This window comes from Astatotilapia calliptera, chromosome 12 (genome assembly GCF_964374335.1).
Source record: "Astatotilapia calliptera chromosome 12, fAstCal68.1, whole genome shotgun sequence".
Classification (NCBI taxonomy): Eukaryota; Metazoa; Chordata; class Actinopteri; order Cichliformes; family Cichlidae; genus Astatotilapia; species Astatotilapia calliptera.
This window is the reverse complement of record NC_137433.1, coordinates 23,286,394-23,303,713: the sequence shown is the minus strand read 5'-3', so window position 1 is coordinate 23,303,713 and position 17,320 is coordinate 23,286,394. Positions and strand designations below refer to the sequence as shown.

General features: G+C 41.0%; 1 protein-coding gene across 2 annotated transcripts in view; it reads left to right on the top strand.

The window, feature by feature from the left end:
- bmpr1ba (bone morphogenetic protein receptor, type IBa) overlaps nt 1-17,320 on the top strand; it is a 71,917-nt gene that overhangs the window by 36,346 nt on the left and 18,251 nt on the right. For both annotated transcript variants that reach the window (XM_026186620.2, XM_026186622.2), the window contains one exon: nt 10,635-11,085. In XM_026186620.2, the coding sequence (XP_026042405.1) occupies nt 10,980-11,085 (106 nt within the window). In that variant the 5' untranslated portion in view covers nt 10,635-10,979. The remainder of the gene's footprint in view (nt 1-10,634; nt 11,086-17,320) is intronic.

Sequence of the window (17,320 nt, the reverse complement as noted above, 5' to 3'; positions counted from 1 at the left end):
GCCTAGCAGACGGTATTATCAGGTGGTCAAATGGTGGCCTTTTGGCAGGCCTAGAGAAGCGGGTGTCATAAGCAGTGATCTGTGAATAAGTGCGTTTGTGTGTGTGTGTCTGGACCGGTGTACGTGCTTTTATATCAGTATGTGTCCCTGTGTTCGTGCAGGTGTCGGGGTCACAGGCAGTTTGTAGGTTAGCCCCCTGCCCCTGGTGTCACTATGCTCTGTTTGGCCCTAAACAACCACTAATATGGGACTCTTCTCTTCTCTTCTCTTCTGGCAGGTATAAGTATATGCAAGGCTGGAAGAGAGGGGGAGTAGGAGAAAACAACGGTGAATAGGACCAGCCACAGAGGCTGAAAGGTTTTATTGGGCTATGCTATTCTTGGCTGGAGAAAACAGTTGTCGTTAGCCAAAGAACCACGTGTAGCTCTTTTATTAGCCTAAACTCCTACATAATCTGGGCAAAACCAGGTTAGTTCTACAGGGTAATTATAAACACTAGATCCCTGTGTTTTTAAATGAGTGTTTTTGGAATCATGGAAAGTATTACTATATTTATGACAAAGGGAAATAAAACTAAGAAAGTTAAAGAATTTAGATTATGTCATACATACCCGAAGACGCTATCTTCCCTTGGTTGATAGCTATTGCAATGTAGTTGCAATAGCAACAGGCACATGTGTTCTCTATAGCTGATTGAACTGCTGTTGAAAGTTTCCATGCTATGCCTCTCTCTCATAAAGGCTTTTGAATTTAGTGTACTGTGCAAAAGTCTTGGAATAGCATTATTTGTTTTAGTTTATTTGAAAAACTGGAAACAGGTGCAGTGATTTATTGAACCATGTGCAAACACACATGAAAATACAATATATGAGGCAGCAGCACCAAGTCTTCCCAATCTTTTCTTTAGATTTGTGATGCCTTTTGTTATGCGTTTTGTCAAAACAATCCCACAGCGCTTCAGTGATGTTTAGTCCCGGGGTCTGGGGAAGCCATTTTGCCTTTTCTCTGCATTGGCAGTATGTTTGCGATCATTGTTATGCTGAAAAATAAAGCCATTGCCAAACAGATGCTTTCCAGATCAAAAATCAGATGGTACTTTCCTGCATTTATGATTGAATTTGACAAGATGTTAAAAACGGCTCCAGACCATGATGGAGCCTCCACCATGTTTTACATATGGCTTCTTTTGTCCTCCAATTTTTTTCCTCCAAATTTTTTTTTTAAAGACACACTGCACACTGTGGTATGCCTAGATGTGCCTAGTTCTCAGCTAATAGTACTTTGTTGGCACAAAAATCATCTTTTATGGCTGCCAAACAGTATTGTTTGGCATTTTTTAAAGATTCCTAGTAACATGTTACCAATAACAAAGAAGCTAAACATTTACAAGTTAACAACAACTTTGGCTATTAGGCACAATACTGATTTATCCCTCGGGTTAGACATACACTGAAAATAAGTGAAAAAGCAGTCAATGTCCAAAAGAAAAATGTGAAAGAGAAAAGTACTGCTGAAGACCAATTGTGAAATCTGCCTCCTTGGCAGTAAGAGAAAGAAAAATAAAAATGGCACAAGACACGTGCACAGTGCCTTATATAAAATAGGTTAACATGTTTGTACTGCTGACAAGGATTGCTGTTTCACTACAATAATTAAGCTGTAACTAAAATGTGAGGAGAGTGTGGAGTTGTTGCCGGCATGCTTGTTGTTTTGGATAAAATGCTCTAGCGTGACACACAGTAACTGGGAGACATCTGCACTTTTAAACCGAAAACCAAAGAGACAAACAGAAGCTAAGCTGAGGATAAAGAAAAAACAACAACAAATGCCTCAACTCAAGTGTAACCAGAGGAAGCAGGTGCTTGACTGCATCTAAACAGAATCACAGAGGCTTTCCCTGCTGTAAGGTAGTAGTCATCAGAGTTTGACTTTCTGCAGTGTTGCACTGAGAGCTGAGATGCACTCGTTGCATAATTAATGTTAACAATCCAAGTTAGCAGTGCCAACCAGATGAAGAAAATTCTTCAAAGTCTGATCGCATTTCCAGCTAGAGCTGTATCAGATATTTTATGTGACAGATGGATAAACAAGCAGAGGCCAGTCATTGTGGGGAACAAAAAAAAGTGTTGGTGGGTGGCTGCAGATTGTGTTTTGCAGTATTTAGCAAGCTGTCTCATTTATGAATCAGAAAAAGTAGGCAGCAAAAACGATCCCACGAAGCAGGTGGGAAAACTCAACTCTCCTTTTTGCTCCCACTCAGGAAGTAGGTCTTCTGTTTTCTGTGTGCATGTCTACCTTAGCAAGACAAATTTAACATTCCACCCTTTTGGCCAGTTGGTTCCTCCTCCCAGCACCCTTTCCTATTCCTCAAGGGATTGTGGGGGTCTGGGGGGTGATGGTATGTGTGCGAGGGAGGTGGAAGGTGGGGGATTGCTTATTCTAGACTCACAGTTTGTGTGTGTGTGTGTGTGTGTGTGTGTGTGTGTGTGTGTGTGTGTGTTTCATCTTCTCTTAAAAACGACATCCTATGATTCCTATTTTGCTTATTTAGCTGTTTCCTATTAATCAAAAGCGTCTTCACTAACATTTAACATCAAAGTAATATTCGAGGCTTTCATTCTCTCTTTGCGTGCTGTGTGCCTAAGTGCAAAATAACAGGACATTAATCTTTCTGAAATGATCTAGAAAAACATTGTGTTTGCTACATAGCTTGATGGTACACGTGGGCATTCATCATGGATATATGCAAAAGAAATTCAGAAAATAATAGAAACATTTATGATATCATGATTACAGTTGTGGATACCTAATACTCCGTCTCAGTTTTCTTCTACCTCGCCCTAATCACATATCCCTTTCAGTGATTTTATGGCGGTTGTAAAGTGATACAGTGAGTGGTTTCACAATGACAATAACATGCTGTAAAACCCAATTCCCAGTCTATCATTAGGCTTTCATTAAGTTTAAGTGGCCCAACACCTAACTCTCTGTGATGTGTGAATGTGTTTTGTGTTACTTGTGCTGTGAGGGTATAAACTTGTTTACGCAGTCACCTTAGGGGACTTGACTTCCTTTTGGAGAAAAAAAAAGCAAAGGCTCATAATAAGGTTTAGGTTAAGCATAGTTTGGCACAGACACCCTGCTGACCATCCAAAACCCACATGACCAGATTTCTAGCAGAAAACATGAGACACAGACAACAATCTTGGAGTGGTGTATTTTATGAGGATCTTTTTCTAAAGTTACCCAATTAGTTTAGATTAGATTAGATTAGATGAAACTTTATTAATCCCTCGGGTGGGTTCCTCCGGGAAATTCAGTTTCCAGTAGCAAAGCACCGAAAGAAGTTGCATGTTACAGATACATTAAGGGGAATGAGAGTAAGGATATAAGCATAAATACACCTTATATACACATATACACATATATAGATACAGAATATACAATATGGATAAATAGGATTGCTCATTTGAGTGAGTATATTGCACAGTGATTATTGCACAGTCAAATATAAGAAAGAGACAAAAAAAAACCAAAAGCACCTACAACTCAGTTGCTCCCGCCCTCCCTTGTCCCCCTGTTTCTCCTCCCTCTCCCCTCCAGTGAGGAGTTAAACAGTCTGATGGCGTGTGGGACAAAGGAGTTTTTAAGTCTGTTGGTTTTTGACTTTGGGAGAAGCTGCCTGTCGCTGAATAGGCTCCTCTGATTGTTTACGACCGTGTGCAGAGGATGCCCGGCATTGTTCATAATGTCCATCAGTTTCTTTAAGGTCCTCTTCTCTGCCACTGTCACCAGAGTGTCCAGCTTCATGCCGACCACAGAGCTAGCCTTCCTGATTAGTTTCTCCAGTCTGGATGAGTCCTTCTTTGCTGTGCTGCTCCCCCAGCACACCACGCCATAGAAAAGGACTCCTGCGACCACTGACTGGTAAAACATCCTCAGGAGCTTCCTGCAGATGTTGAAAGACCTCAGCCTCCTGAGGAAGTACAGTCGGCTTTGTCCTTTTTTATACAGGTTCTGCGTGTTGCATGACCAGTCCAGTTTGTTGTCCACCCACAGCCCGAGGTACTTGTATGTGTTGACCACCTCCACCTCCTCTCCCTCTATCTGAACTGGCAGTGGACCTGGTCTGGACCTCCCGAAATCCACAACCAGTTCCTTGGTCTTTGAAGTGTTGAGTTGCAGGTGGTTTGTGTGACTCCATGTGACAAAGTTCCTCACCAGGCTCCTGTACTCCTCTTCCTGGTCATCCCAGATACACCCCATGATGGCCGTGTCGTCTGCAAACTTCTGAATGTGGCATAATTCAGAGTTATAGCAGAAGTCAGAGGTGTACAGGGTAAAGAGAAGTGGGGACAGCACAGTTCCCTGTGGTGCTCCTGTGCTGCTGACTAAACCTAACCGTGCTAGACAGGAAATGGAAAATAATATACACTTCCTTGCCATATAATTAGTTAGACCTGTTTAAGTGCTTGATAATGCATATATCTAATCAGCCAATCAAACGGTAGCAATTCATTTGCACATTCAAGCATGCAGACATTGTCAAAATGACCTCCTATAGTTTAAACTGAATGGGGATGAAAGGTGTTTTCAGTGACTTTGAATATGGCTTGGTTGTTGGTGCCAGACAGGCTTATCTACTGAGATTTTACCACAGAACCGGGGTTGAGAAGTCTCTGAAAAATGGACAGAAACCCAGTGAGTAGTTCTCTGGGTGAAAAGGTCTTGTTGATGTCAAAGGTCAGAGAGGAATAGCCAGACTGCTTTGAACTGATGGCAACAGCAACTCAAATAACTACTTGTTACTACCAAGGTGTGCAGATGAGCATCTCTGAATACACAACATTGTGAACCTTGAAGTAGATGGGCTACAGCAGCAGAAGACCACACTGGGTGCCACTCCCTTTGGCTAAGATCAGGGAATTTAGGGTACAGAAAGTTGGATAAATCTTGCCCAGCATATCTAAAAAATTGGCCAGTGAGTGTAAAGGAAAATAAATGCTTATAAAAAAAAATCCTGTCTGGCAGGATCTCACTAAATGGAAAAAATTCCTACTAGCATCCGACATGCAGTTCAGGGAGGGAATAAATATCTTATTTGTGGTTGGACAAATACTGGTTATGGTTATGATTTGATCAAGTGGTAATACATTGAGTTAATTTAACATTCTCTGAAGTGATCTAAACATCACTCTGTAACTGCTTACTAAATAATATAAAATAATATATTATTTATTTTAGCTTTCCATATTTGTGGGTAAAAAGGGGTTCTTCAGTGTTGCAGAGGTATTTTCTCATAAAGGTGAAAGGTCAAACAAGTACAAATTAGTGTTGAGGACAGAGGAGGACCTGACAGGCTTTAGTTTCTTTCACTGCTTCATCAACATCTCCCTGAACTCTGCGTTACTCCTCGTGTCCTTATTCCTCTCACCAATTCCTTGGCCCTAGGTTGACTTTTGTTGGCTGTGTTTGCGACAGAAGGAGGAAATCGTATTTCTCTGGTGAGTTTGTGTCGTTTAAGTCAGGGTGAAAAGGCTTAGCATCACCTGTAATTTGCAGCCCTGTTGCTCCATCCTTAATCATTACCTTCCTATCCCATTTTGCACACAGCACTTCATACATTCCTTAGAGACCACTTTAATCATGTCTTCCCTACTTGTCTTGATCTAAATTGTTGCTAACTGCAGTGCTTTGTTTGAACATTTTAAAACTAAAACAACAAATGAACTCAACTAAACCACCATTTAGGTTTCCCTCAGGCGAAGGAGCTGAGGGTACAAATGGACTGGAGGAAGAGGAAGTACTACCGCAACTCTCACACACAGCTCTCCCACATCTACAAAGGATTGCTATGTAAATGCACCAGTGAATAGGAGTGAATGGACAGACTTAAAGCAGATTATGTTAAACCTCTTGTTAGTTTAAAGACATGCTGAAGTGAATGGGTGGGGATTAGCAGATGTGCTGCTGTGCCACGGAGGTGTTTCACTAAAATGGATTTAATCCCCTGTCTTTTAGTCGGTTCACACATCAAATAAAGGGATAAATGCTTCTAAAAGTGAGCCAGGAAAAGGTAAGGTGGTTTTTAAATCCCAAAGAAATCCGAATGTGGAGACAATGTGCTTGAATAGGTATATGCAGAGTCGCAAGTATCCCAAGTCCATTTATATATTTGGAATTTGAGCCCAGACAGAAATTACAGTAATTACTATCCCAGCTCACAAACGGTGAGAGGCAGGGTACACCCCAAACAGGTCGCCGGTCTGTCGCAGGGTTAACACAGACATACACATCCATTCACACTCACATCAGTAATAGGCAATTTAGAATCACCAATTAACCTAATGCTACTAAATGCATGTCTTCGGACTGTGGGAGGAAGCCAGAGTACCCAGAGAGAACCCACACGGAGAACGTGCAAACTCCACGCAAAAAGGCCTCGGCCTGATGGTGGATTCAAACCCACAACCTTCTAGCTGTGAGGCAACAAAGCTACATACAAAGCTGATACTTTCTGATCAACTACAATGAGGTCCATCTCACAGGATGCAATCAGAGAGGCAGAGGATGTCATATGTCATCTTTATCACCCTCAGCAGTCATTTCGTCATAGTATTTGCCAAAAGGCCAGTGATAGTCAAGGTCAATGGCACGCAATTCCATGGTACCACAATATTTGTAGATCCCTAGTTATAGATGATGGGAGTACTCATGATCTGATGACAGAATGGCGAGGATTGAGAAGAGTCTCAGTGCTATAGACTTTCTATAAGATTAGCAACACGCTACAGAGATCTAGTTAACTTCACTCAAATTATAAAGCTGTTGTCTACATATAATGAACGCTTCTGCAGCTCTCCTAGTTAATATAATTGTACCATAGCAATATAAGTAATACCAGATTTTTATTTTCATCCTTAATCCACATCAGTCCACATGACAGTTTTTTTTTCTTCCAAATATATTTATTGTTCTCCAGTTTTACAAGCAAAGGATGGATCCATTCTGAAATCTTTAAGCACACACTTTTAGACAAACAAACAAAGACAAAAAGGCAAAAAATGTAAAACAAGAGTACCAAAAAACAGCACTCTACACTAGCGTTTAACACTTGGTTCTTTTACATTAATCCACTTTAGTAAGATGTTCTTCACTGCAGTGCAAGTAAGTAATAGACCTATTGAAAAATGTACTCTATCAGAGAGACCTCAAATAAGAAACTTTGGGTCCATCTCCATAATAATATCGGTATCTTTGCAGCTTTTGACATTAGCAACGGCAATGAGTTAGGGTACCAATCTCTATCTAGCACATTGCTGGGTCGAAACTGTTTTAAGATTGGGAGATCTGTGTTAAATCTTGAACTGTATTGCTTTGGCATGATTACAAACTGAAAGTGATTTTAGCATATCTTTACATTCCCATTCACTGTCATTGATCTTAATAGAAAGAACCCTTTCTCATTTATCTCCAAGGTATTATAAAACCACGGGTGACACGGCAGTTAATAGTTTGCAGTTCTGGAGAGGCGATAGTTCAGGATTGCTAATTAAGATTGTGCAGTGCGATATATATAGAGTCCATTTGGCGAGGAGCAAACTTCTGAATTGTACCTAACAACTCATTAGATGTATTATTTGTTTCTAATTTCCGAGATCAGAAATTAAATGTGTTTACTGGCAACTTTCAGTCCACCTCCTTTGAAGTGTTGACACTGAGAGCTACTGACAAGTGAAGTTGTTGTGTTATGACAGCTTGTCAAAAATGATGAAAGAGTGGATGCTGAATAAACTACTGACCCCAAGCACTTGCTGAGACTTATAATCTGAATGTGTAAAGGGGCCTGAACACTATTAGCATACAAGCAGTCAGAATAAACAGTGGTCTCTGCATCAGATTTAAAGACTTCTGAGCAACTCATTTGTGACGTAAAGTAGAAGTGTTGCTTGTATTTTTATGTCTTTGACCTCCTGTTATCAGTATAAGCTTTTTTTTGCTCTTAAATTTGAATTCCTCTAAATATCCCTTAAAGGTCAACTTCCTCCTTCTGTTATCTAAATTCTTCAAAAAAGCTTTCCTCTAAAAGGCTTCAGACATCTATTATTCTTCCCTCTTCTCCCCTTTGTTTTACTTGTCAGAGGCCTTTCTGTGCTTTTTTCTCTCTCCCTTTTTTCTTACTGCTCATCCTTCGCTCATGACAGTCTCAGCCATTCATCATAGACCCAGCATGAGGGTGACACCAGTGAAGAATAGCCTGTGTGTGTGTGTGTGTGTGTGTGTGTGTGTGTGTGTGTGTGTGTGTGTGTGTGTGTGTGTGTGTGTGTGTGTGTGTGTGTGTGTGTGTGTGTCATGGAGCACTGGTCTACAGTACCTTTAAAGTAACAGCTTTTAAAGGGATCATACCTCAATCTGCATATGATATTCTGTTCTCAGGCAAATCACCACAGACATTCATTACTTGCTTACACACACAGGGCTTCACAGCTATTGGGGATTGGGGGCAAATGCTGTCACAGTTTTTTAAAAGGCTTCCCGTGGTTAGACATGCTTGAAATGACATTCTGGTTCACTGGAGGAGGGGAGTGGGAAAAGGAGTGGAGAAGAAAAACACAGAAGTGGAGGGGGAGGGCAGCTAAGTTTGTTAGTTAAAAAAAAAAAAAAAAAAATCTTGGAAAGAGTAGAAATGGTAATAAAAAAAGCTGTGTGTCATTTAGGAAGGCATGAAACAGGAGAAACTTTGCTGTGGTTTTCCAAAACGGAAAACGTTCCTATCTGGAATGGTCACTTCAAAATTTTGACTTTATAACCGAATCCAGGACTTCAGAAGTTCAGAAAGGGCAAAAAAAAAAGGATTTTATTCAAAAATCAGATCACTGTAATCTTGTAGCAAGAAAGACACCAAATAGATGTATTTGGTTAATTAATTGTCAAAATACTAATTGAAATATCAAGTTACACAAGTGGCCGCTTCTTATTTGCTAAACATCCCCAGCTCGGCATCCTGCTTCAAAAACTGAGACTGGATCTTCTCTTTCACAGGAGAGGAAAATTGACAAGAACATTTATTACTGTTTGTATGGGAACAGGGCTTGAGAGAGGCAATGATGAGGGCAGACAGAAAGACGATAGGGCAGCGGCAGGGCACGACGGTTTATTTGTGAAGTGATATTTTGCTCTCATCGAAGAGCGAGGGAGCCAGGCAGCCTATTGTTTGCCTTTAATGACCAACATGAACAAGTGTGAGAAAGAAAAGAAGTGCAAAGAACTGCGGCAGCAACAAAGAGGCAGATTAACATGAAAACAAAACCCCCATCTATTTAACCTCGAAACTTCAATGTTCAGCATTTTGTGTTTTGAGGAGGGAAAAAAAAAAAAAAAAGCTGCCCATTCTGTGGTGTTTCAGGTCTGTCATATTTTCAGCTAAAAGCAAAGTGTTACCAGCACACACGCACGTGCGCTCTCACAAACACACACACGCGGTTTTGTCGAAAGCATGCCTTACAGGCAAGAGGATAGCTCTGGAAAGGAAATGGTCTATTAGAGTGTCTCAACCCATTTATTTATTAGTATAAAAGCTCCAGGCTTGGGTGATGTAATCTCTAACAGCTCCTTCAAAGTGTCTAGGCCAGCTACTTGAATAGCACGCCACTGTGTGAAGAGGTGTTTTGAGTAGCTTTTCGTAAATCTGGGATTGTAAAGCAGAATTCTTCGGAATGATAAACCCGACTCCAGCCGTGCAGACTGTGGAGTCGTCGGTGACACAAACCTGAGTGCAGTTTTATTCAAATGTTGTTTTGCATATGCTCGTTCCAGCCTGCTGAAGACCAAAGCTAAAGGTCAATGCCTTAGGCTCAAAACCATATGCATAAAGGGTGTCTAAGTACACTACAGGTTAGCCTGCCTACGTGTTAACATGAACAATTCAAATCCACTCTATTAAACCACACCTAAAGTAGGGCCTCTTCCATATACAGTATATTTTTTCCCTTAATTATACTTGAAGTACTACACAGATTTATCCAGTACCTCCAGTGTTGGCAGTTACTCTGATATTCAGCTATTCTGATATATTTACTGAACATACATTGGTCCAATTTTCCCATTTAGGCCATGCAAACGCACAACAGTTAGGATCCGCTGCAATCACATGAAAGGAAGTACATGTGGATGTTATATGATTTTCTTTTAGTTCCTGCAGTAATCTGAAATGTATTGTATGGTCAATTGTAGCACTGCTTTATTGTTAGGTCAACACTTTATGTCAATCTCACCCGATTAACAGTCTTATTTCCAAAACAAAGTGTAAACAGATATCTATAAGTTGTTAAAGGTGCAGAATCCCACAGATAGTGCTGCTTGTTTTCAATGTCCTCCTCACCCTCCTCCTACTTTTTTTTTTCTAAAACCCCATCTTGCTCCTGTCTGCTCTCTGCCCCTGTTTTCTTTCCACCCATGTCCTCCCTCCCTGTGTGTGTGTGTGTGTGTGTGTGTGTGTGTGTGTGTGTGTGTGTGTGTGTGTGTGTGTGTGTGTGTGTGTGTGTGTGTGTGGAGAGAGAGAGGGCCAGCCCTCCCTACAAGGCAAGTGAAGTAAACTCCCCCTTTTTGTCTGTCTCTCTCCCTCTCTCTCTCAGCTGGGCTGCTACTGTCAGACAGGGTTGGGGGGACAATCATCTCCAACTGCTGCTGCTGTTGCCGGTGTGTTCTGTGTGGTGTGGACTTTCTCACGTTTCGGTGGACCCACACAGACACACACACATTCGCACTCGCAGATTCAGGAGCTCGCATGCCTGATACTACCCCCGCCTCTCTTGCTACCCACTCTCTCTCTCTGGTGCATACATACACACTGAGAAGGAGCGACGGCGTGTGAGCGGATCCCATCGTGCGGAGAGCGCTGAAGAGAGGAGACCAGAGAAGAGAGGAGACCAGAGAAGAGAGGAGACCAGAGAAGAGAGGAGCGGCGGCACACTCTTACCATGCCAGTGCAGGGAGAAAGGCTGAAGCGCTGTTTGTCTCTCTGTTTCTGGAGCTGGAGTTCTCTACTATTGCTTGGACTGTTCTCTCTGCATGTGCAAGGACACGGTGAGTTACTGCAAACTTTCTCTGCTGACTGCTCCCCTGAACTTTTTTAAGTAGCTGCGTGCTGAAGTTGCTCCACAACAGCTCATTACGTCTCTTACTCCCATTAACACTGTGAAGCATTGCTTTAGAGTTTTTTTTGTTGTTTACCAGTTTTTAACTCATTAAGTCTTGCGTCTTAAATCTGTGCTATACCTTGCCCTTCATTTTGTGAAAGCAATCCATGATGACAATCTGTTTTAAACGTTAAATGCAAATGAAGTGGACATGATCCCAAATATCTATAGTATGTTGCTGTTTTTTCTGTGCGTTATAACTGATTTTCATGTCATTATGAAAAGGTTTTTAATAAGCACAGGGCAGTGTTTTGTCTCTTCCTTTGGGCTGTGATTTTGAAATGAGAAATTTGATTCGACACATTTTCAAGCAAGTCTATGATTTTTAAATTTGCGTATTTAACACATGAATGCTGCTGAAGCTAATATTCAACCAGCGGCTTGTGATGCAAAAAGAAGAAAGATGTTCCCATTTCATGAATTATCACACCCCTTTCAAAGCACTCTATGCTGCAATAATAACTGAGTCATATGTCAGTTCATTTACAATATATTTGTCATTTTCTTCAAGCACACTGAGAGGTGCATCCTCACAGACTGACACTGATGTTACACGCGCCGGCCGCTTTGTCTGTGACCATGTTTGGTATCTCAACTGTGATTTGTTATGTGTTGGAGGGAGAACGTGTCAGATTCAAAACTCTGTTGCGTTTAGTGCCATCACACTTGTTTTTAAAGCTGCAGTAAGTAGAAATAAAGAGTCTGACAGGAGACGGTTCATTCGTCTTATTTAACAGTGCCTGAGTTTCATCTTCAAATCGAATTTGAACCCCAATCTCCTAAGTGAAAGTCTTATGCTTAACTGATGGGATTACCACAAATGATTACATTTTCAGGCTTTATATTACCGCATTTATACTTCACTTGACCCTCTACATGCCAGACTGAAAAGAAGTGCAGTTAACTCAAATCTGTGGACGTGAGCCAGATTTTCTAAAGCCTCGGGGAAGGTCAAGAAGCTATGGTTCGTCTAATTCTACTTCAATTACAACATCCTCAAATGTTATATTGAATTTTTTTTCCAGCGACAATAAAAAGGTGCTCCCTAGCTCAGCTTTAAGGGTTAACTCGCAGCCTCTGTTATTTTTCATGCCCTCTTCTAGGGTTAACTGTAACAAGAGCATTTTGTAGATTTTCCTCCCAGTCAGTAATTTAAAAACAAAGTTTGGTTTTCAAGAGTTTAAATGTTAGTCTTTCCACTGTTCAGTTAAACACAGAGTGTAGATTTGGACAGTGTTTCTAATGAATGATGGTGTCTGCGTTTATTTATCTATCTCTTTCTTTATCGTTGATCTATTTAAAGTCATTGTAGGCTATTTCAGCCGGGAGCCCTGAAGTTAAGCCAGCAAACGCTCATACCTCATGCTCAGTATGTTATGTGCCGAGGTCTTCCTGCGACCTCTGGCAGCAAGTCATCTCCTCTGTCTTGTATATCTTTCCTGTCATTGTCACTGGGTGGTTTTCCAGAAGCAGTCTGTGCCGAGCTCCCTCCTTCTGATTTACTCGCTTTGTTTTCAGGTGCTGCTTCATAATTTATAACTGGAGCTTTGGAAGGAATAACAGTTATTTTAAATATTATGTGCTTTTAAGCATGAAACTGCACACCTGAGTGCACAGGGGTGCAAACTGACAAAGTGTCGACATGTTTTAGATGCACGGTAACGCCGACTGCTCCGTCCAAGATGCCGCAGAACAGCTGCCAGCAAAGAAGAACTGTTAAATCTGACACAATGTTGGACCTCACCCAAGATTTCTTGTTTGTGTTATGCTCCTAGTTAGTCATTCACAGTGTGTGTTTTTTCTATTTGTAAGGCATTTGCTGAGAAAATCTTCAGTCCAGTTTTCATAAATCCTTCCCGGCATTGCCAGTATTTAGAAGCTAAAAGAATGAAAAATGACTATTTATATGTAAGCGTTAGAACACTGCTCTGTGCTGAATAGCCTTTAAATTCTTAGCGTGTGAATTTGAGATGCTAGGATTTAATTCATTGTCTTATTTTATTTGCTGGCATCAGCAAAATTCACATAATAAACAGAAACACAAAAAAGGGACTGTGCTGATCCAAACTGTCCAAACTGTATTCAGAAAGCATTTCTCCTGAGGCCTGTTAGTCGCATTTATTGGCTTACGCGTAGATGACTGATTGGACCAGCAACAGGCCTATTCATCGGCTGACATACAGATGATTGATTGTCAATAAATTCAGCCGTGACTCAACAGGCAAACATTTGTCAATTAAAAGAAGTTGTGAGACGGAGCGAGGTGGTTGTTATGTACAAGACTGTCTCCGTCTCCTTTTCTCTTTCTGTATCTTAATTTCCTCGGTGTATTGTCTTTGTTCCGTAACAACTCACAAATAACTTGGTAGACTGAATAGATGTCTATACCTGGGATTCCTTGTTCATGTTGCCACAGGTGAGTAGTTAAATAGTTAAATGGAGTAGTTAATTTTCTAAACAGCCAGTAAAATGCCTACTCTGTTGTGTCTGCATAAAAGTCACATTTTGCCCTCTGGCATTTATACGCCATTGTCTGTGCGGTAAACAAATAGGTAACATTGTATTCCTTATTGTCGCATAGTGGGCATAGGCAGTATAGGGAAATCACACTCTTATGCACACTTTATGAATCTCATACACACAAATCTTTTGTGACCTTCCACCTACACCACGCTGCAGCCTTCAATGTGAGTTCTGGGAAGTGAGGAGCGAGCGTGATAGCTTACATTTCATTGTCCTTGGTGGAAATAAGCACGGCTGTATCAGTTTTCACAGTCAAAGCTCCGCCAGTTGCTTTGCTTTTGTCACTGCTCTCTAATGAGACTGTTGCTCTCTGTGGAATTTCAGGTGTTATTTTATCTGAATAAAACATTTACCTGGTTTTTGGCCAAGATATACACATCACACTTGCTGCCTGTGTTCTCGAGCTCCTAAGAATTTGCCATAGTTCTTTGAGTTTATTGTAAAAGTAACATACTTCATACTTACGGATTGCCCTGGCTTTTAGTTTTTGAGAAAATCAAAAGCAGTGAAAGAGATGATTCCCATCAACTCCAAGTGAATTCATTCAATTGCATTTAGGGATGCAGAGAGGGTCTCTGAAGATACTCTGCTCTGAGGAAGTCATTAGGCATTTTGGAATAAAACACAGCTTTAAAAAAATAAGAAAAGAAGCACTTGAGATGTGACTCAGTGTACCGTGCCGTTAGTTGTGCTTTCCATTCCTCACCCTTAAAGCTTTCTGACAGGATGTGTTCTGTTCACATGCAGAAAACTGATACCTCATTAGAACTACTGATGTCCTGACTGTAACGTTGAGCCAGAGGGGGAACATTTTAGTGCTTGTTATTGGTTTTCTATTAGTATTTGTTTTCCCTTTGTCAATTTTCTATGTGATTTTTTTTTTCCTTCTTTTTCTTCTTCAGCTTGCACCAAAAACCATGGCCTGACCAGGCTTAACAACCTGGTACCCAGAAGACTAATGTGGTGACATTTGAGAATTTATTGTTCTACTATAAAAGTAATGACACAGATATGAGTCTCAAATACACCATTTTTGATACTGACACTTAAGGGGCCTGTAAGTGTTGGGCTACTCCTTTTAATCTCTGAATTCAGGTGTTTTCAGTTACATTGTCATAGATGTATAAAACCAAGCTCCTAGCCATGCAGTCTGCCTTTACAAACATTTGTAAAATACTGGGACATTCTATAGATCTCACTGAATTGGAGTGTGATACTGCAAATAGATTGTCACTACTGCAACAAGCCAGTTTATGAAAGTTCTTCTCTTGTAGATATTCTACGATCAACTCTAATTGGTATTATTGGCGAATTTAAGCATTTAAAAACTCCAGCAACTTGTTACTGAGTGCTGAGGGTTGCTGAGTGCTCAGGTTCATGGTGGTAATGCTCTGCTGACTCAGGAGTTTCAAACCAGCAGCATCATCAGCACAGAAATTGTGTGCTGGGAGCTTCATAGCATGGGTTACCCTGGCTGAGCAGCTCCTGTAGTTGTAGTGTGTCGGTTACCCAGAAGTTCTGTGTATTCGGTTTGTGATGATATTGTGACTAGAAACCATGTAATACCAATAAAAATCAGCAACTTCAAAGTAAAAAAGCGAAACTTTTCTCAGGTGAAGCAACTACCAGTGGTGTAATGCACAACATGGGTTGAAACTTGATTGTGGTAAAATGCATTAGAGGGTTACTCTCACCACCTGGAATGGCTGTTATAGTGGGTAACCATCAGCTACAAAGCAATGTGCAATAAGCAAATTGCATTATATTTGGATGGGGCTATAGCGCTGAGAAAAATGGAGGAAACAGTCATCTTAGAATGACCTCTGAAAGGTGCAGAAAGGGGAAGTGTTGAGAGTTTGGGATAGAGGGGTATTACATCCTGTAATGGATACAGATCCAGTAACTTCTATCCCAGTCAGATTACCGGTCTGGCGCTGACTTCTTAAGACACAGCTGGAGCAGGGGAAGCTGTGTGTGTGTGTGTGTGTGTGTGTGTGGGTGAGAGAGAAAGAGAGAGAGGCAGTGTAGAAAGAAAGGATAATTTTTATACAATAATAAGCACTGATATTATGCGAGTTTCAGCAAAATCCTACAAACTATTGCCGGAATGATTAGAACAGAAATTTGTATTAATAGTCCAAAGACATATAATCACTTGTGCTATATATATTTTGCTTATTAATATAAATTTCAATGGGTGGCTGTTAGTAAATTCAGCATGTGGATGACAGCTAGGCATCAAATTACAAAACTTCTATCTTGGAAATCAAATTTGCTGCGATTATGTGAGAAAAACGTCTTTATACTCTGATTGTGTGAGTTGATCACTCTCTGCCCAACATGGTCTAACACAATAAAGTGATAGACAGATAACAGGTGAAGGGGAGTGGAGCAAAGGAAAGCTGGCTGTGACAACCTTAGTGCACTGGGACTATGAGGGCTTAGGGTTTTCCATGCACTCGCACTCCCTCCATGATATCCTGCCCTCCCAGTCTCACCACCTGGAACTATTTTTTGGATTGGGGAGGGCGAGCAGGGAGTGGAGAGGGTAATTGATCGTTGTTTGGGGCCCGTTACTTGAGTTCAGGCTTCTTAGAGATATTCAGTATAGAAGATTTGGTATTGTTTAACATGAAGAAGAGGGTAAATGAACGTAAGGACACGCAGAGAGAAAATAGTGATCCATGTCAATGTCAGTCTCGATAGGAAATCAGTGCCCGTCTTATATTTTAAGACATAGCAAGCGTTTTCACAAAGTTAACTGTATACTTCAATCTCTCCTTTTTCTGTTTAAAAACTAAACATTTTGTCTGAACCCTGTATACCAAACAATTGTTGAGCTATTTCTAACTCGATCACTTTTTGAATCTCGTGTTCCTATCTGTAGCCTTATAACCTCATCTACAGGTTTACTTGTTTGAGTCAAGTATCTCGAACCTTTAAGGACGACACCACAATCTGTGCTTTAATTCTAAAACATATTGGCCATTAGATATTCTTCAGTTTCAGGCTTTGGTGAAAAAATAAAAGACAGAATGAGGCAGAGAAAATGAATAAATTCACTACTTAACTTGAGGTCATGTGTTGACTTGTAACCAAATGGCTTTGCAATAGAGTCATTGTATGCTTTGATAGGTACCTAATCGGTGTCCAGATGGTGTGTGTGTGTGTGTGTGTGTGTGTGTGTGTGTGTGTGTGTGTGTGTGTGTGTGTGTGTGTGTGTGTGTGTGTGTGTGTGTGTGTGTGTGTGTGTGTGTGTGTGTGTGTGTGTGTGTGTGTGTGCTTTAAGGGTCTAGACAACAGCTTGTTTGGCCAGTTAGATGGTGCAGAGAAGGCCTGGAGCCACTGATGTGCTGATGGGTGATATGCGACTTAGTTAATGGGAAGCTAATCACGCAGAGGAGACTGTGGGACGCGTGCAGCTGTAAACATATGTAGACTTATGCAACTGTACTCACACCCGTGCGTGCACATGGATGTCCACATCCCCCGCATTATTCACATGCAAGTAGGAAATACATTAATATCCTCCCACGAAGCACACATACGTACATGCACACATACTCTGCAGACATGCAGGGTGTAGATGGATGGAAAGT